This window comes from Pangasianodon hypophthalmus, chromosome 26 (genome assembly GCF_027358585.1).
Source record: "Pangasianodon hypophthalmus isolate fPanHyp1 chromosome 26, fPanHyp1.pri, whole genome shotgun sequence".
In the NCBI taxonomy this organism is placed as follows: domain Eukaryota; kingdom Metazoa; phylum Chordata; class Actinopteri; order Siluriformes; family Pangasiidae; genus Pangasianodon; species Pangasianodon hypophthalmus.
This window is the reverse complement of record NC_069735.1, coordinates 6,547,961-6,568,453: the sequence shown is the minus strand read 5'-3', so window position 1 is coordinate 6,568,453 and position 20,493 is coordinate 6,547,961. Positions and strand designations below refer to the sequence as shown.

General features: G+C 38.8%; 2 protein-coding genes across 3 annotated transcripts in view; both read left to right on the top strand.

Annotated features, from left to right (window-relative positions):
- The window catches only part of LOC113537739 (prolactin receptor), a 36,883-nt gene extending 29,855 nt beyond the window's left edge, over positions 1-7,028 (top strand). The window contains exons 10-11 of one of the 2 annotated variants that reach the window (XM_034300340.2): positions 1-624; positions 1,308-7,028. The exon at positions 1-624 is cut by the window's left edge and continues 58 nt beyond it. In XM_034300340.2, the coding sequence (XP_034156231.2) occupies positions 1-617 (617 nt within the window). In that variant the 3' untranslated portion in view covers positions 618-624; positions 1,308-7,028. The remainder of the gene's footprint in view (positions 625-1,307) is intronic. The other variant, XM_034300341.2, reaches the window with a different exon arrangement.
- A 2,210-nt stretch (positions 7,029-9,238) lies between these two features.
- dusp27 (dual specificity phosphatase 27) lies at positions 9,239-19,115 on the top strand. The gene is made up of 6 exons (XM_026931662.3): positions 9,239-9,385; positions 11,811-11,938; positions 12,271-12,407; positions 12,608-12,839; positions 14,768-14,985; positions 15,511-19,115. Exons 1-6 carry the CDS (start codon positions 9,296-9,298, stop codon positions 18,252-18,254), a joined length of 3,549 nt encoding a protein of 1,182 aa, XP_026787463.3. The 5' UTR covers positions 9,239-9,295; the 3' UTR covers positions 18,255-19,115.
- The last annotated feature ends 1,378 nt before the right edge of the window (positions 19,116-20,493 follow it).

Genomic DNA, 20,493 nt, shown 5'->3' with positions numbered 1-20,493 from the left:
CGCTCTACTGTGGGGAGTCAGTGTACCAGGTCAGCATGGACGAAAGTGTCTCGTTATCTCAACTGAGCTCTAGGTCTAGCATCCAGGAGGATAAGGAGCCACAAGGCATGCAGAGCCCTGCCTGCACTGAAGACCAGCAGCTACTTCACACCCCTGATAGCCCCAATCCTTACTGCCAAGACCCTTCCTACTGTAGCAAAGAGTCTTCTGAGGCGACCATGACCCCTGAGACCCCTGTGTGGGCTTGGCCAGCGAAAAGCCACATGCAGCCGGAGCTGCTCTCATTCCCAGGTATGGAGTACAGCATGATTGTAAACCCTGCCCCTACAAATACCAGTGCTCCGCCCACCACTCAGGAATTCTACACCTGTGTGCATGGAGTAACCACCAGCGAGATGGTGCAGCTGGTGCCCTGCATGTCAAATTCATTCAAATGCTCCCCCTATTTTGAGCCAAAGGATAAGCCAGAGGAGGACACAGAGAAGCTCAGCCAATTAGCAGCCTACTTGGAGAAACGGGTGGAGGTTCAAGCCAATGAAATTAGGTTTTGCCCAGGAGAGGAGGAGCAGAATGAGTATGTTGTGCCTTTATTACCCCAACCAACAAACAGGAGCTAGACATTGTGTAAGTTAAATATATGTATCACAGTCCATGTAAACCCATCAAATGTCACTGTGACAGAATTCTGGAAAAAAAAAGACAAGAAATCAAATTTGAGTTGTACTGCCATTAATAACATAATATCTCTAATTTAAGAAAACATAAAATATTTTACCATCCTAAATAAATTTTTATTTTTACTTTTATTTAGGTTGCTTTTTAACCATGCCTTGGCTGTCAGTCAACGCCATTGGCATAGAGTTCTACATGTTAACATCTTTCTGTTAGGCCATTTCAACATTTTAAAACATTGTTCACCGCCATCTGTATGGAGTGTGTAAGTGCTTTGCTCTGTTTTCATCAGCATGTGATGTTGATACAAACTTAACTAATCATCCTTATGTCCATTTTGCTATGGCAAATAATCCAAAAACTTGATCAAAGCCTGAGAAAAACACACTTAAGACATTTTAGACATCTTTACGCAGACTGACTACATTTCCTGGGGCGTTTGTTAAACTGGGTCTTTGCCCAATGTTATTTTTGCTACCCCAAGGCAAGGTTAGAAAATAACTTAAAGAAAACATTTCCACTTTGGCTTGGTAAAACATATTTATGTTGTGTCAAATATGTCAAAATATGTTATTGGCAGAAAAGCTCAATTTTGGTCAAAACCCAATTTTTCGTCTTTTTTCACTCTTTTCCAGAATTCAGCTTGAGCAACTTCCAGTGGCTTTTTCCAGACCACCTCACATATATGAAGGACTTCAGCATACACGCAAAGTACAAATAGATGTACACACTTTTACAGTACCTGAACAGTCAAGTACATAGTCTTAGTTACACACACCAGACACCAAATGATATGCACACAGCAAGATTACTATGCTTTAATGATCAGTAACTCAAGGATTATCAGTGGGTGGTTTTTGTGGATATTGCTTGCCTGCCCAAACACAGTTAATGTGTGCCAATTGGCTAATGCAAAAAGCCTAAGAGGACAGATCATCCTTTATCACTGCTCCTTGTCCTCTTCTGCCAAATCACAGTGAATGCCGCTGCTGGTCTTGTCAGATATTTCAGCAACATTCTCACAAACTTGGACAACTTCAGCTGCGAGCTAGAGATAGACCATCATTGGTCTGCCAGTCATTGGACTGTTCCTGTCAATTAGGGCTGCAACAGTTAACCGACAAATTCGAGTATGTCGATTATGAAAACTCATCCATGTAGATTTTTAAATTCAATGTATTATTGGCTAAAGAAACAAAAAAGCATAATAAAACTGTGCAAGCCTTTATTTTTGGGTAGAATGTAATACACTGCTGAAGCTCTTGCTGGCAGAGGAAGCAACACTGCTTGTATTTTTCCTTTGTACCATATTGCGCCGTGCACTGGACTGTTCTCAGTTGGTGCAGTTATTATAAATATTAAGAGATACAGTATGTTACTCAACACATTTAAGATTTTTTTTTATTTTTAATAGATTCAAGAAACAAAGTGACTGATTTAACTTGCAACACATACACTGCTTGCTCAGGTTATAATGGTGGATAAAGTTATAAGGTGGATATTGGATATATCTGACCGAAAGTGGAAAAAAGCATAATGGAAGTGAATTCAATACAATTCGTGTGTGTGTGTGCATGCATGGTGAGATATTCCAACAAAGTTGCAAAGTGACAGTATTTGCTAAATAAATACTACTGTCATATAGCCATCTTTCCCTGGAATCTTCTGAACAGGTTTCTGCCAGATCGGTGCTGTTTCTGAATGACAGGGACCTGGCTTTCATAGAACCACAGTTACGTACCTAATTAGCATTTTGCGATTATAACAGTAATTGTTTGTTGCAGCCCTGGTGTCAAACACTCCAACCTCTAGCTGAATTAGAAAAAACAAACAGAACAGTGTACAGAATTAATTCATTCATCTTCAGTAACCAATTTATCATGTTCAAAGTAGCGCCAGAGCCAATACCAGCAAAACTGTGTGCAAGGCGGGAGACTTTTGGACACCAGTCTATTTCAGGGCACCATTCACACCTAGGGGCAATTTAGCATAACCAATAAGCCTACTTGCATGTTTTTGGGAGGTGGGAGGAAACCAGAGAACCAGGAAACCCACATGGACACAGGGAGAACACGGGAGAACTGTAACCTGAGCTCAGGATCACACCCAGGACCCTGGAGCTGTGAGGCGGCATCATAAAGAAGACAATCATAAAAGATTACAAGAAATTTGGGGTACTTTTATGTTTAAGTCACACTAAAGTACCCCTAGCTCACTGTGACAATCCTCACATTTCCAATAAACTAAGAAAATATTTCAGGCAAAGCACTCACCAACATGGTTTTGGCTATAAGGATCAAGTAATAATATAAATCAAGCCTTCTTCATTTCTGTCCACCACCACCTTAGATAGTACATGATGGGATGCCTAGTTATTGTTGGGATTATTATTATTAGGGGGCCAAGCACCGAAGGTGCATAGGCACCCTAGTGTTTTTCTACCTTTTCTTATTATTATTCTTCTGCGGCTTCTTCTTCTTCTTCTGGCTAGGCTGTCTGTGGTAGCCCGTAGAACCTGTCTATGGCAGCCCACAGAACCATCTGGTAAAAAGTTGTGAAATTTGGCACACTGTTTGGGGAGGGTCTAAGGAACATTCTGACCAAATTTGATCTAAGCGCTACCATCGGGTCGAATTTGGGCCTAATTTGGCAGTGCATTTATGGTCATAACTTTTGAACCGTGTGTCCAAAATTTAAAAGCCAGGCATCCTTGGATTCACTGGATTGAGATGAACACCATATGACATCAATTTCTGCCTAATTAGATTTTCCGCCATCTTGGATTTTGGCAAACTACTGTTTTTTCGCTACTCCTCCTATTTTTTTATCCAATCATCACCAGATTTGGCACACATCATCTTCAGAGTAAGCCTCACAAAAGAAACAGTCAAAAGAATTTTGATTACTCCAAAGGGTTTGCCCATAACGGGCCTACGAATCTGCTAGCGAAACCACCAAACAGGAAGTGAGACTGTATCTCAGCAAAGACTTTGCACACTGACACAAAACTTGGTAGGCACCTTCAGGACCTTGACCTGAGGCTGGCCAAAAAATTTCATGATAGTGCCACCTACTGGTCAAAAGTTTCAATAACATTATAAAAATGCTTATATCTAACTGCCAGTTTTGCTACTCCTCCTCCAAGTTTTGTCCAATCTTCCCCAAATTTGGGTCACATCATATTGAGGCCTGTCTAAATTTGCACAAAGGCCCAGACTGATGAGAAAAAAACATAAATAACTTAGATGTTTTTAAATTACAAGAAGAAAAAAATGTTTAGGTCAGAGCAGTAGCAATCACGACCACAGGTCAAAGTAGCAACAGACAACACCACAGGTCACAGCAGTAGTGGCAGCTGCAGCAGCAATGCCACCCTGCTGCCCATTTGTTCATCTGGACCTTTCCTCATTCAGTCTGAGAATTCCAACACTTTCCGTGATCAAAACATACACGTCATGAGTGAAACTACAAATCACTCTTGAATCCCTTTGCCTAAAGCTATGGCTCTGCTTTCCTGTAATTGCTTAGACAACAATTGTAGCGTGTCTGTGAATGTGTGGCTCACCGAGTCTGGGTGCTTGGCCCCCGAAAATGCTGCTTGCAGCTTTAATTGTTGCTGTTGTTGTTGTTGTTGTTGTTGCTTTTTGTTGTTGTATGTAGCATCTTCTGTTTCCAGTAATCTATTCTTAGTAAAAGATTTGAATAGATTTTCTGTAAATGGGACAAGTACATGTGAAGGGGTCTTGATTTTCTTAGGCTTTGAAAGGAGCACAGTTGTATCTCAGGGTGCCAAAAGAGAATTTTCAAAAATGGAGACACACCAAAGAGGCTAGGAGCATGCTGAGAGAGGCAAGAATACAACATGAATAAAATTTATACATAATATCATGATTACACATACATGAATAAGATTTATACATAATATTTAAATCTTAAGATTTAAATGTTGGGACTACAGATGGCAAAATACCACTTTTTCTTTACCGATACCCAGACTGAAAGCTTGAGAATCAGCCGATACCGATATCCGTCTGATATTGTTTTCTTTAAAAATTACTACTGTTTACAATCTATTAAACAGTAAATATAATGAAGTATAAAGCATAAATATAATAAACTCAATCCTAACACAAGAAAGAAAATGCTAAGTCTGTTAGCATTTCCAGTTGCAAAAATACTGCAGTCTTTGCGGTGTGTTACAGGATATTCCATCTTTTTATTCTCACCATTTTTTATTCATACCATTTTTTTGTTGGTATCGGACCAATATCGAATATCAGATCTATCTCTAGTGGGAATCAAAAGCTATGTTCATATGTATATTTCTGACCTCAACCAAACATAATGAACAACTGAACATGAAAGTCCTCACATGCACCCATTAACGTCAAATAAATTCCTGACAAAGAGACGCACTTATTTATACACTGATCAGCCACAACATTAAACCCACTTGCCTAATATTGTTTAGGTCCCCCTTGTACCACCAGAACAGCTCTGACTCATCGAGGCATGGACTCCACAAGACCTCTGAAGGTGACGTTAGCAGCAGATCCTTTAAGTCTTGTATGATGTGAGGTGGGGCCTCCATGGATCGGACTTGTTTGTCCAGCACATCCCACAGATGCTCGGTCGGATTGAGATTTGGGGAATTTGGAGGCCAGGTCAACACCTTGAACTTTTTGTCATGTACCTCAATCCATTCTTGAACAATTTTTGCAGTGTGGCAGGGCGCATTATCCTGCTGAAAGAGGGAATACCATTGCCATGAAGGGGTGTACCTGGTCTGCAACAATGTTTAGGAAGGTGGTACATGTGAAAGTAACATCCACATGAATGCCAGGACCCAAGGTTTCCAGGCAGAACATTGCCCAGAGAATCACATTGCCTCCGCTGACTTGCCTTCTTCCCATAGTGCATCCTGGTGCCATCTCTTGTCTTCTTGTCTAGTCTTCGCTCCCCACGCACAGCTATGAGCCTTGGGCGCCCATGACCCTGTCGCTGGTTTAACTGTTGTCCTTCCTTGGACCACTTTTGGAAGGTACTAACCACTGCATACCAGGAATACCCCACAGGAGCTGCGGTTTTGCTCTGCCCCAGTCATCTAGCCATCACAGTTTGGCCCTTTGTCACTCAGATCCTTGCCCATTTTTCCTGCTTCCAACACGTCAACTTCAAGAACTGACTTTCTTGCTGCCTAATATATCCCACCCCTTGACAGATGTGATTGTAACAAGATAATCAATGTTATTCATGTCACCTCTCAGTGGTTTTAATGTTATGGCTGACTGGTGTAGGCGCACCTATTTATACCTTTTGATCATAGTACACAACGCATTTTATATATATACTACACATTTGCGAGTTCTATAAAAGATCCAAGCTATGCAGTGAATCCTCTAAACCAGCTTGACAGATGACCTCAGAAACCTAATAATGATTGTCCTTTGTCCTTTTTGTAAAAAAATAAAATAAAATAAAATAAAATCAGTAGTTTTTTTTTTTTTGCCATGCACAAATCTTGTGTATGGGCTTGTCTGTGGGCGCTACATTAAACGAAGCACTGTGTGATCAATGCAAGCAATCTTTGCTGTTTTATCTGTTTATTTGTTTAGTTTAACTGTGCCAATTCTATAGATTCTTATAGATAATGTGATGTACAAACAATAATTTCAGTTTTATTTATATAGCGCTTTAAACAATGGACATCATCACAAAGCTGTCTGTTTGCTGATCTTCATTTTGTCTTTCTTTTGTGATTCCCCTTTTTTCTGTCTTTTATCTCTTTGTTGTACCAGTCCACTCTTGCATTGTTTGCCACATTGTGATGTCATGTGACTCGTCGTGTGTCGTTCTGCTTAGACATGTTCGTGCCTTTATTGTGACACACAAATTCAAAATGAGAACAATAACTAGGGGACATGGACACACAGTGAAGATATGAACAGCATGTATATATTATGCATATACTGTACATTAGATGGATGTATATATTTTTTAAATGTGTTTTAAGATGAGATGAGACCTATTTTTGTTTCAAAGCACTTTCCCAGGTAGTGAATAAAGACAGCATATGGCCTTCAGACATTATGGACACATTGTGGTGTGGATACGCATAATACATAAATACACACACACACACACACACACACACACACACACAAATACAGGTTTATGTATAAGCTGTGCCTTCACTCTAAAGTTTTTCACCAGCAGATGGAACCACATGTCCACATAATGACCGGGACTACACGCACTACAAGGCAAAAGTATGAAAGCAAGCAAGGATTATTATTTTGTTTTGTTTTGTTTTATAACTGCAATTGCCTTGTACAAATAAAGCAATTTATCAGTAATCATGTGTTGAAATCTAGTATAACTTCTATTGTCCCAAAATATTACAAAATAATACGGTTTGCAATGAAAACCTAATGTACTGAAATATACAACTTTCCCTGTCAAAATGTTTAGTAAATGTTAACAATGTAGACGTTCCTCAGTAACATCTAATGTAAGGTGAAACACTAGAAATGGTTAGGGTTAGGGTTAGATATGGCATTTAACCTGTGACAGCTGATTTCATCTATGCATACATTTCTCATAAAACTAAAGTATTCCTCTGTAGTATCCTTCCGAATAAGAAGAGAAGTGAATGTAGAACATACTGTAGACAACAGGAAAATATATATACAGTTTGATTTCTACACTAGTCAGTGGTTTGTGAGGTTTATAGTGGAAATGGATATATGATGTGACATGATTGCGCTGAGTATGGCACAACGCAACCATCTTCAGAGTTGTCAAATACTGCATTTAGACGCCAGCGATCAAACATAATTGAAGTACTTATAAAAGGAATTATAAGAGAAATATAATTGGTGTGACAAAATCATCATTTCTACCAGTTAATCAAGCCTTTAAGGCAGTGGTTCTCAAAGTGTGGTCCAGGACTCCCAGGGGTTTATGAAACATGGCCTGTGATTTTTTTGTATGTAGTTACTGTATGGTGGTTATTACATTGAGTATTGTGTTCTTATTCAATTTAATCAATGTAACACACTATTATTGTGTTCTTTCAGTTATTAGCCAGTTTGACTGTCTGCTTGAATTGAATGGGTCTAATGTTCTAACTTCTCTAACTCAAAAACATGCAGCCTATAAATAATGTCAGCGTGGGCAGAAAGTTCAGGAATAAAAAGCTGTATGGCCAAAATATTATTGTACACATTTGAATTATTTCGATCAGATGGATTATATTCATAAAAAAAAAATATTTAACAAGAGTCTCTGGTTGTATAAAAGTTTGAGAACCACTGCTTTAGGATAATCCTCCTTAAACAGGTACAGCAGTCACTGAAGCTTAGCAAGGCTTTAAGAATCAGTTATTTGTACTTTATAAGACATTTAATCAGAAATACAGTTTGTGACTACTGTTGCTTCCAGACGTTTGCCTGTAGTGTAAATCACATGAAGACAGAAATGACTCTTGACTGCCATATATATTTCTGCTCCCCAAATGAAAGTCAAACAAGCCATCTTAAACAAACCTTATATTCTATCTGAATGTTATATACGTGACTATAATATCGAGAATTGTATTATGTATGTATGTTTGTAGTGAGTGATGTAAATGATTTCCCACTATATTGAAAATAAAAGTGGAAAAATATCAGGCAACAGAATGGACCACAGTGCAATTTGTTCATCTTCATCTTGATTAGATGTTATTTTAGCATTTAGAGTTAAACAATGAGTTGTAAGACTCTGTAGTTATGAGACTGGCACAATTTTTGTTTAATTATGAGGACATTCTGTCTATATATAAACTATGTAGGTAACTTATGAACTGGTGAACTGGTCAATTATGAGAGATTCATGAGTTAATAGACTGACCAATTTTTTCTGCCTTCATTCCAACTTATAAATAGCACAACAACACAACGGTCATCTGCAGATAACATTCATGACCCACTGATCTCTCTAACCTCGCTCATACACACAGACACACAATATATTTGACCTTATATTTCCTAATCCCATATTCCTCTAAAGCTAAGTAACAGTAAGTATAACTACACGGTCACAAGTCAATTTATAGCACACAAAGTAATAGAATATTAATAAGATGAGATATAAGATAATAAGGTAGTCATTGTCTGAGTTCTCAGCTGTTTGAATTGTATCCTTTGATAATTCTAAGTTGCTTTTGTTAATTAATGTTCATAGCCACTTAGGCTGTGATTATGAAAAGGCCATTAAAGAAACCTCTCCGTCTTCACTTACAGTAGAACCTGACTGCAAAAAAGATAAGAAACTCTGAATTGGTTCTATATTTCTTTTACTATAATAGATCAATTGCATTAGGCACTAAGCAACAATCTTGGCACAAGATTATATTTGTTTAAGTGAAAGTAACCCTGGTTTAATTCTATTCTTTGGTTGAACTCATTTCAAATGCTTTAAATACAAAGTTGCTGCCAAAGTTGAGAAGTCTCTGTGTTTGTATGTCCCCCAACAACATTACCCCCCTACCCCCCTCTTCAACACACACACACACACACACACACCAGGTCTGGGGCAGGCTCTTAGGCAGTGAGTGGCTGTCAGTCTTTACGGTGAGGAGATGTCTAAGTTTAGACTTCCACTAGCAGCCTCGCTCACAGTCTCACAGTCCACCAGCACTGCGGCCTCAGATCTTTTACCCTCTACTCAGGTAAGAGATTAACTTTTATTCAAGATTTGACATCAAGACAGAACTATATGTGAGGGAGGTGAGCTCCTGAGATGGTAAAGATAACATTTGTTGACTGAATTTCTCTTAATTTTACTTTTTCACTATCTGTCATGGTCTCCCCCTCTGTTCCAGAAGGGTCCTATCAGCTGTCCTTGTGCTATATATAGACACTAAGACTCATGCACTCTGATAATCTCACAAACACAACCCAAGGAGACTAAAGTCTAAACAGCATTTGATCACGCTTTTTAAAAAAAATGTTTGGATACAGAAAATAACACTGAGAGGAATAAATTTAAATGCTATTGAATTACAATTCACATTATACTGTTTATTTCTAGCACTACTAAATATATTCTTTTAAAATAAATGAGTAGTAAGTAAAAACAGCTTTTTTTCTCAACCAGTACCACCAAAAAACCAAAAAGAATCTTTTTCTTTGTTAACAAAATAATAATTGCTATAAAACATGTCATCAACATGAGCTACTTTCCAGTGCCTAAGGAGGAAAATGATTTTTGTTGTAATGAGGCAGAAATTTGCTTTTAAAATGATTTTTACAAAATTTGTACAAAATAAATAATTTCAGTACAAAAATGTTTTTTTTTTCCTGGGTATAACATTCAAATGTCATCAAAGTGTTGTTTACTTGCTGACAATTGCGTTACAGTGTATTGCATCACATTTTCCAGCACACTGGTAGTAATATAAACACTAGCCTCTATACCATGTACTGTAAAAATAGTTTTTTGGGTTTTTTTTCTTTTTGTTTTTACTGTTTTCTTCTATTTGTGCTGTGAAGTGAGCTATTTCTGGGATTAAAACACCTTTTTCTGTTCATTCTGAACAGAAATGACATTTTTACATGCCTGCTCCAGTATTCTAAGCCCTCTTTCAGTTAGAATGAAATTTTTTTTTAAAAAAATTAATAATGATGGTCTGGAATCATTTTTCTGTCAGCCGCCCTTTCAGCGGTAATGTTTGCTGATGGTTCCTCTCAGCAGTCTTCCACATAAAGTGAAGGAGGATTTCTTTAAATACAGAGTACCAACATGATTGGCAGCTATTCCCTCAGAGCATCCTTCCATTTATTTTGATTTATTATCCATTCATTTTTTATAATTTTACAAGTTAAATATTATTATTATTTTTATTTGTTACTATTTATTACATATAATATTTATAAACATTGTCATTACTATATATATCATTGCTATTATTTATTATACAGTATAATAATTATCACAATTGTTCCACTCGGTTTAATACACCCTGAATTGTATCCAGCTGCTATTTGTACCTGCCCTGTAATGTAAATTACAGCCGTAATTACAACCATTTCCGCTTAACGTGCAATATTTGTATAGTAGGTACAACATTTGTATAGTAGGAACAATATTTGTATATTAGGATGGAGATTGTGTTGTTGTCTGAAATGTGTGTGTTGAATGTATCATGTTGTGAGGAAATAGCAAGAAAAATTCCTAATCCATGTAAATGTTTATGGCAAATAAAACGATTCTGGTTCTGATTCTGCACTGCACTGTGATTTGTTGCTTGCAGAATTACAGGAAAAATACATTCTAAACAGATTTTCTGGACAGGAATTTAGGCCAGTTAGGATGTTTAGGTGTAGGCTACTTTCTTGAAATCACACTGGAAAAGAACAGTAAGATTACTTAGAACAATTTAGAGTGAATTTATTCACATTTTTGATTATATTCAATGAAAAAAAATTGTTCATTTTCTTTCTGTGTAACGTTTCGCTCCTTGTTTCTGACTGTACTTTTTATTGTCTATGACTGTTTTTGTACAATCAAAGCGTAAAAATATTCATAGCAAAATATAAGTACTATTTAGATCAACAGTGGAAACAACATTGTCTCTGCCCTCGATACCCCCTGGTGCTGGACTACCACCACCCTGTACATTTTGGGTTTTTTCCCTTCTCTGACTCACCCAGTTCAATAAGTTTAGACTTGCTAGCTGGAATCAGGTGAATTAGGAGCAGGGGGATAAAAACAAAATGTGCAGGGTGGTGGTAGTCACAGAGCAGGACTAATAATAATAATAATAATTTAAAAAGATTTAAAGAATTGAAGAGAAGATTACTAGTAGAAAATGTTTGCTATTTCATAGCCAGTCTGTTTTCTTATGACGATGCATTGCGTTCATAGAGTTACTGAATTATTCAATTGATAATTCAATAGTTATTGAAGTAAATCTGTGTGGTTAATGTTTAATTGGATTTTTGATGGCATACAAGGACATAAATGGGGAAATCTGATTATGTATAATCTGTTAGAACTTGAATATTATAGAAAATATTGCCTCTTTCATTCTCCTTCTGTGTTTCTCGATGTAGTATATTATTTGATCAAAAAGTTTTTGATTATCTGCATAGGAGGACTCTAACAGCATGGCCTCGGCGAATGACAACACCCCAGATGGAGACCAGAAGGTTCCAGATGAGGATGAAGCTCCTAAAGTCAAAGATATCCAGTCTCACTACCTCCGCTGTCCTTCTCCAAGGTGCTGGATATCTTCTTAACCTCACGCACACAACATCTTTATCTTCAAATTAGGAAATTTCAATCTGACGTTAAAAAAATAAAATCTGGGATACAGGCATTGCAAGTGGATGATAGCTGATGTCGCAGAGACAAATGTTCAATCCTTCACTCTTCTTTCAAACCTGTTGTCCTTCAGGTGGAGGTAGACCGCCGAGTCTTGAGAAAGTGTCCCTCTGGATGACTAAAAACTTCACGGACACATTACATAGATGACAGCAGCACTAACCTGTACAAATGGCATGCACTTGTAAAAAGCGCTTTTTGATTGTCTTCAATTTCTCCTCCTTCCAGCTTTTCGATGATGTCAGACCGTTTTTCGACCATCTCTGACCGCTTCTCCATGATCTCGGGGTCAAATTCGGAGAGTATATTTATGGAACCCATTCATCTTTCATCGGCTGTTGCTGCAAAACAGATCATCAATGAGGGTTGGTCCATTTTGCATTAGATAGCAAATAAGTAGCCAGTATTGGAACGACCATAATAATAAGCATAAATGCTATGGTTAGTATCAGATTCGATTCGAAGCCTGTCATTATTTTTTCCCAACCTGCAACAACACCTGTGCATGTTTCTTCACATCCTTCAAAAATGTATGACCAGCTAAGATCTCATTTTTACTTCCCAGAACTGAAACCCAAAGACCTGAGGTTGGCCTCGACCCCAGAGAGTATGCTGGAGACAGCAGAGCAGCTAATGGTGGAGGACCTTTACAACCGTGTTAAGGATATGATCGATGACCGCAGCCCCTATAACACACCCTGTGTTTTGGACATCCAAAGGGCTCTAGTTCAGGATCGCCTGGAGGCTCCAATGAACCCTGTGGATGAAGTCTGGCCCAATATCTTCATCGGGGAAAAGTGAGAAAATTTTCTTTGTATTAGATACAGAAACATAGACGATTATACAGATTATACAGCATTTGCACCCCCTACTGTTTAGTCATTAAGTAAGAGATTAAACAAGGAATACAAACAGTTTGTGATTATGTTTTGTGATATGTGATTATGAGTTGATTATTTTCCAGTAACAGCCCATCGCAAAGTGTTTTATTCCTCTTATAGCAAAGCAATTTGCCAATGTTTACTATTCTTTATTAACTAAAGAACGACACACCATACATTTTATTTGTTTAGATTTGCATTTAATCATGTGGAACATCTTTGAAACAAGTTACTTCCTCTTATCACTTACGATATAATAATAGATATAAATAGTCGTCCCCAAACAAGCCTGTTTTTTTTCTCTCCTGAGATAGTAAAAAATTAAGAATTCAAAAATGCAGCTTGTCCTGATACCGAGAATCCGAAAAGTACAATGTCCATTGTCCTGCGTCTGAAAACCTAAAGTTACAGCTTTACTTCTAACTGTTACATTGCACTGACACTAGAGACTCCTTCCAAAAATGTTAAATGCCTCCTTACAGAAAGCTCAACAGTGCTGTGGTAGAAAACGTTTTCTTATGCTTCCTAGCCAGTTGCACTGAATGACAAATTAATGACAAATTCTGCACATCTTTATTATCAGCTTTCAACTTAAAACCTTTGAATGCTTTGCACATGATTGCAATATTTTAAAATGTTTTTACAATATATTAAATTCTTTTTCTAGCAATTATAGGCCTTCTATACACGGACAAATAACATTTTTGTAAAACAACCTGCTCACCCCATTTGGCTGACATCTCACTATTTAACCCTCATCATCATTTTGGTTTTGTACTTTTAGATGATTGTTCAGGAAAACCTGATATTTTCATTTTCTCCATTTTAAAATGGTGATAGGATGCATAGCATCACGAAAAAATAGGCTATATTTCTATGTCAGCACTCTGCAATTTATCTCCTGAGCAAAATCACCAAAGTATAATTCTCAGTTCAGTGCTTGACAGAATGAAATTAATTGGTTAACAACCCATGGGTGGGAGAAAAAAAAAACAACAACCCACCCTTTAATTTCTCATATAATCATCTCTGGTTGAAGAGAAACTTCAGAAGATATAAATCACTGTATGATATGATTTTATTTTTCTATAGACTTAAAGTGGTTTGAAATATTGCTTTATTGTTATATGTGTACGTTTCAAAATTGCTGGCAGGCAATGTTAGCTAGCGAGCTTGTATTGTCCTCATAGGCTGCAACAGCATACTGTTCAACTATTGTATCTGCCTCAGAGGCAAGTTGACGCAGGTTGTCTGTGGTCTGATGGGTCTTCAATGGTGCCTTTGATGCCTTTATAGTTTCGTAGCCAGTGCGGATGTGGCATCATGAAGTTAAACGCAGCTTTGTCTCCTTTAACCCTGTTTGTAAAGTATAGTCTGGGTCTGCTACCAAATGAACTGTTTCAAACTAGTCATTTATTAAAACAACAAACATCCTGTTTTTTTTAATAGTTATGGCACCATTTATCTCATTCAAATGCTAACACATAGTATGTGCTATTAACCAATAGCATTACTTACTGTCCTCCCCTAATAAACAAATCTAGCCATCAAATAGTGAACCAGTTAGTGGTCCTAAAGGCATTACGAGTTATTGCCCCTGTCTATACTCTTTTTTTTTTAAGAAATATAAATAGTCAAAATAGTAGTAGGTTTTCATAACTGAATAACAGTACTTGACAGTGGACTTATCTATATATGTGGTGTTTCAAGCTCCTTCTGAAACATATTCATTGCTCAGTCAACCATCAATCGATGTCAGCTTTAAAATCTGCTGCAAGACTAGTTGATCGTGTGTCAAGAGATTTGCGATGAAGCAAGAACAACTTTACGGTTTCATTCTACAGATCAGTTGCAGTCAACAAAGCCCGTCTGAAGCGTCTTGGCATCACTCACATCTTGAATGCAGGTCACGGTACTGGTGTCTACACAGGCGAAAGCTTCTACCAGGGAATGAACATCACCTACATGGGCATTGAAGTTGATGACTTCCCTGATGCAGACATCTCACCGCACTTCCGATCATGTGCAGAGTTCCTGGATGAGGCTTTGCTGACGCATAGAGGTATGAGAGTAAAAAAAACTCATTAGGATGTGGAATGCATTACTACAAAAAAAAAAAAACATTAGAAATGGGTCATTACAAATGTGGCCAGATGTACATGCACTTAAAAAGGGCCAGTATCACATTAAATAAAGATATATCATAACTAAAAGATTAGGGATTAGAGTATTTCTGAACCCATTTAATCTGTATGTCCTGTCACTCGTTCATGTACTAACAGCTAGCAAATGAAATTAAGGAGACAAACAAAGACAAGTATGCAAAATATATGTTGAACTCAGTGACTAATTTTAGAGAGCCCACTTTTCAAGAAGGAATGCTTATTAGTAAAGTTTTCAGCTCAAACACTGGTATGTTTTAGGGGAGCTCCTGCAATTGTACACAAATAACATGGTTATTTAATTTATAACCTGTTTATGACTTTTAAACAAATCTGTAAAAAGACCAGGATAGAGACAAGAAAAGTTTATTCTTTTCATGGCTAGCCATGCGCTTAATTGTGTAATTGTTTTTCCTTGTGCACAGGAAAGGTTCTGGTGGACTCTATGATGGGAATAAGCCGCTCAGCAGTATTAGTTGCCGCTTACTTAATGATCTTTCATAACATGACAATCATGGAGGCATTGATGGAAATCAGAAAGAAGCGTGCAATATCCCCCAACGAGGGCTTCCTAAAGCAGCTTCGTGAGCTTAATGAGACATTATTGGAGGAACGAGATGAAGATGATGATGATACTTTAAGCCAGTCCTCTGTAATTGACACTAGGGCTCGTCTCGATGAGGAGGAAAGCATGTTTGGTGCTAAGGTCAATTCCATCATGGTGGAAGAGGAGGAGGACAGTGTGAGTGTTATGAGTAGTGTTGCTTCATCTGCTGCTGCTGCTGCCCTTAAAGCAGGCATTCTTGGAGGCACAACTGATCAGGCAATGAGGGCGATGGATCCTTGTCTGCCTGGGAAAGATAAAGAAGATGAAGATGACGATGTAGACAAAATGATTCAGGAGTGGCAGAAGCGAAATGAGAAGTATCAAAGTGATGAGTGGTGGGAGTCCCAGCTAATGTTTGATGAGGATGACCTCGGGTCTCTTGCAGGGGAGGGAAATAGGATGGTTCCACGGCCAGAGGATCTAGAGAGTGTGACCAGCGAGGATGTGCAGATGGTGAAGGAACGGATTAAGCGCCGACCTCGCCGGCCTGCCTCAGACTCAGTGTCTACTGCTAGTTGTAGCAGCTATACTGACCTATGGAAAGAACGTCTAAGAGATATTGAGGAGCAGGCAGCTGCAAGATACCGTCGCAAGGAACAAGATGAGGACGCAAATAGTGAAGCAAGCCAAAAGAAGATAGACGACGATTTAGAGAGTATAATATCTGACTCGAGCTCTATGTACTACTTCTGCAAGAAGAACAAAGAAAAACTAACTCCTCTTGAGCGGTGGAAGATTAAGAGACTACAGTTTGGTTGGAACAAGAAAGACAAGAAGGCAGAGGACAACAGTGGAGAAGAAAAGGAAGGTGAAGTAGAAACCCCTGCTCCTTCTTTGGAAGATGTCAATTTAACAGCCTATCAGACTTGGAAGCTAAAGCAGCAGAAGAAATATGGTGGTGAGGAAAAGAAGGATGAGATTCTGGAGATGAGTCGTGGAGAAGACTCAGCCACAGTGAAGAGGAGACAGCGGAGGGAAGAAATACTTGAGCGCTCCAGAAAAACACTAGAGGAGAGCCAATCAGTATGTGGCTGGGAAACTGAAAGCTCCCTCAGCACTGGTACCATCCCACTCTCTGCTTTCTGTGCTGGTGCTTTTCCTTCTGCAAGTGTTGCAGGAGATGATAACATGTCCATATTAAGTGGCAGATCATCTGTTCACTCTGGCCGAAGCACACATTCCCAACCTACAGTCCCACCAGCACCACCTGAGCCACCTGTGCCTGTTCTGGGACCCAATGGGGAACCAATGGTTAACATAGCAAACATCCAAAACTGGATTGCAAATGTGGTCAATGAAACACTTTTGCAAAAGCAAGCAGAAATGATGATGGGAGGAAGCCTCCCTCCATCACGAGCAGGGTCAGTTTTCAGTATGGGTGCAGGCCCGGCTGTGGGACCCAGCCGTGGCGTGGATGATGATAAGTCCTCTGTATTAAGTGGATCATCCTATTCTAGTTTATCTCGCAATAAGGCCGAATCTGTGCTTTCAGGTGTAGGTAGAGCTGCATCTGTACTTTCTGCAGGTGGAAGGGCTGAATCTGTTCTATCTGCTGGAGGGGCATCCAGACTATCCTCTGTTTCTGGATTAGGTTCCCGTAGGAGCAAGATCACCACCACTAGTGTACCTCTTTATAGCTTATTCGAAGACCAAGTAAACCTGCAAAAGCTTGACATAATGGAAAAAGAAATTAAAACAGATATGAGAGGTAAGATGGCTTCCTATGAAATAAAGAAGATTACAGAAGACAATAAACGCAGTACATTGTTCAAGAAGAAAAAGCCAAAGGATGAGGATGAAGACAACGAAGACAAGAGTGGCTTTGAAAAGACCACTGGTGATTCATCAGCCCCCTGTGAAACACCAAAACCTAAAAGAGATTATGGCCGTTCAGGAATTCTCCACCTTCCAGCCACAGCCAACACCAACTGTACTATTGATGAATGGCTCAAAAATGTAAGACCACCCTCCAGCAAACCAAGAAGTTATAGTGAAGATACAACTGGACCTCGCATGTCCAGGCCAACATACGAAGAACCTCCTGAGCTTTCTGAGTTTGATTTTCCAAGCCGAAGAAGCTCAGTTGCAGCGCTTGAAGATGACGAGGAGGACTATGGCTTTGCATCAAGATTTTCCTCACGAGATGAGGTTGCCAGTGAATCGGATTTAAGCAGGGGTCCCAGTCCAGAATTCAGCTATCACTCTAGGAGGAGGCCCCTTGGAGAAGAGAACTCTTTCACTGGAACGTCAGAGTCTAGTCCTTACAGAACTGGGAGACTCTACGCTAGACATGAAACAGAAGAAGAGGACAGTTACCAGGAGTACTCAGCAAAGCGGAAATTTACTCATTCTTCACGATTTGATGAAAATGCAATGACTACAGGAAGGACTCGAACACAACAAGAAGATGAAGAAGATGAGGAGATATCTGCTTTTATCAATCAGATCAGACAGAGGGCAAGAGCACGTGTAGCAGAGGAGTTAGATGATGGTGATGAAGTTCTTGGTGCATGGAGGAAACAAGAGGAGTCAAAGTCACTTCCTAATAAAGGAGACTCCTAACTACATCTTTTGTCCTTTTGCAGAGGGATTTATGGGGTAAATTTACATTTATGGCATTTGGCAGATGCCCTTATACAGGCGACTTACAATTATATCATTTATACAACTGAGCAGTTGAGGGTTAAGGGCCTTGCTCCAGAGCCCAGCAGTGACAGCTTGGTAGTGCTAGGATTTGAACTCACAACCTTCTGATCAGAAGTCCAACATCTTCTACTTTACCCTGACAATGGCATGGATTAGAAATTTGTACTTTAAAAAGCAATGCCTCAATGTCTTCAGTGTTCTTGAAAACCAAGGAACCCTCATTAATCTTTTGTACACTGTAACTTACACTCACTGGCCACTTTAATAGGAACACCTATACTCCTGCTTATCCGTGCAGTTATCCAAGGAGCCAATCATGTGGCAGCAGCACAATGCATGAAATCATGCAGATAAAGGTCAAGAGCTGCAGTTCATGTTCACATCAAACAGAATGGGAAAAAATTTTGCTCTCAGTGATTGTCTGTTTTGGGCATTACAGGAACTGCTGATCTCTAGGGATTTTCACAAACAACCCTCTCTAGAGTTACACAGAATGGTGAAAAAAACATCCATTGGGCAATTTTACAGTTCACTGGTTATTTGAGTTACCACAGTCTTCCTGTCAGTTTGAACCAGTCTGGTCATGCTTCTCTGATCCCTCTCATCAACAAGCTGTTTCCACCTGCAGAACGGCAGAACTTTATGTGAGTGTACATTTGTTCATGAAAATAATTCCTTTAAAATTATTAAAAGAGTATACAGTGGTGTCTACTTTGCTTTTGACTCCATTGATATAATGTTATATCCAACATGATATAATAAAGCAGGAAATTTGAGCTTCTAAGCAGCTTATTTAACTTGCACCTTGAGCTCTTATACCACATGAAACATGGTACGTGTTCACCTACCCAGCACATTAGAAAACACCTTCTTACTTGTGAGAAGACATTAACACAAAATGCATTCAAAATGGCAACCTCAAGTGCCTACAGCTTCAACCTGAGAAGTAATTTCTTACAAGCAATCCAATACAGTTTTTGACACACCCATTTATTTAGCCTTTGTAACTCTTTAAATTGAAACTTTACTTTAAAAAAAAAAAAAATTTTCAACCTGGAAAACATGCATTTCAGGCAATATTCCATTTTTACAAGGGTTCTTTGCTGACAGTGGTTGCATTTTGCACTTGAATAAGCACTTGAATAAGTAACAGGGAATCTTCTTGATTATTTTAGCACAGAATTAGAAAATACACAAACATTGTTAAGTAGCATAAGTGCTAATGGCATTAAAAATGCTTTTTTTGAAATTAATAATTTACTTTCAGTCTATAATTTTGGTAACAGGGCTGTACTTTCAAAGTGACCTCATCAGTCAATATCACAATATCATTTAAAATAAAAATGCATGTTGTACGTGTGAGTTATTTCAAATATTTCATGGGGTGAATGTGTTCAGGTAACAGGGCTGAGAGAATGTTGAGGGACACAACTAAAATGTAAAATATGAGACCTTAGAAACGATCCAAAAATATTAAGATTATTTAAAATCATATTTCAAGGCGGTTGGCACTGTTGCCTCACACCTCCGGGGTTGGGGGGTTCGAATCCTGCCTCTGCCCTGTGTGTACGGAGTTTGCATGTTCTCCCTTTGCTTCGGGGGTTTCCTCCGGGTAGTCCGGTTTCCTCCCCTAGCCCAAAGACATGCGTTGTAGGCTGATTGGCATTTCCAAATTGTCCGTAGTGTTTGAATGTGTGTGATTGTGCCCTGTGATGGGTTGGCATGCCGTCTAGGGTGTCCCCCACCTTGTGCCCTGAGTCCCCTGGGATAGGCTCCAGGCTCCCCGCGACCCTGTGTAGGATAAACAGCACATGGAAAATGGATGGATGGATATTTCAAGGTAAAGTGGAGTGGACTGGTGCAGGCACAAATGCTGTTTTCTGATTGCTGTAACTAGGATATATTGATACTTTAGAAGTTATTTATCTGAAATATGTTGTGATGGACACTTTTTTTTTGTAAATGTAATATCAGTGGGAAACAAAAGGCACCCCAATCGGGTAACTATCACCTATATGATAGGCTTATCTGATTAAAACCCTGCTTAAGAGAACAACAGAAACCATCACAGGAATTCTAATGGTTTCCACTACAAACACCATTACAAACCATCAGCTAACCATTAAAACCTTTACTATTATTGGTCCTTAATGGT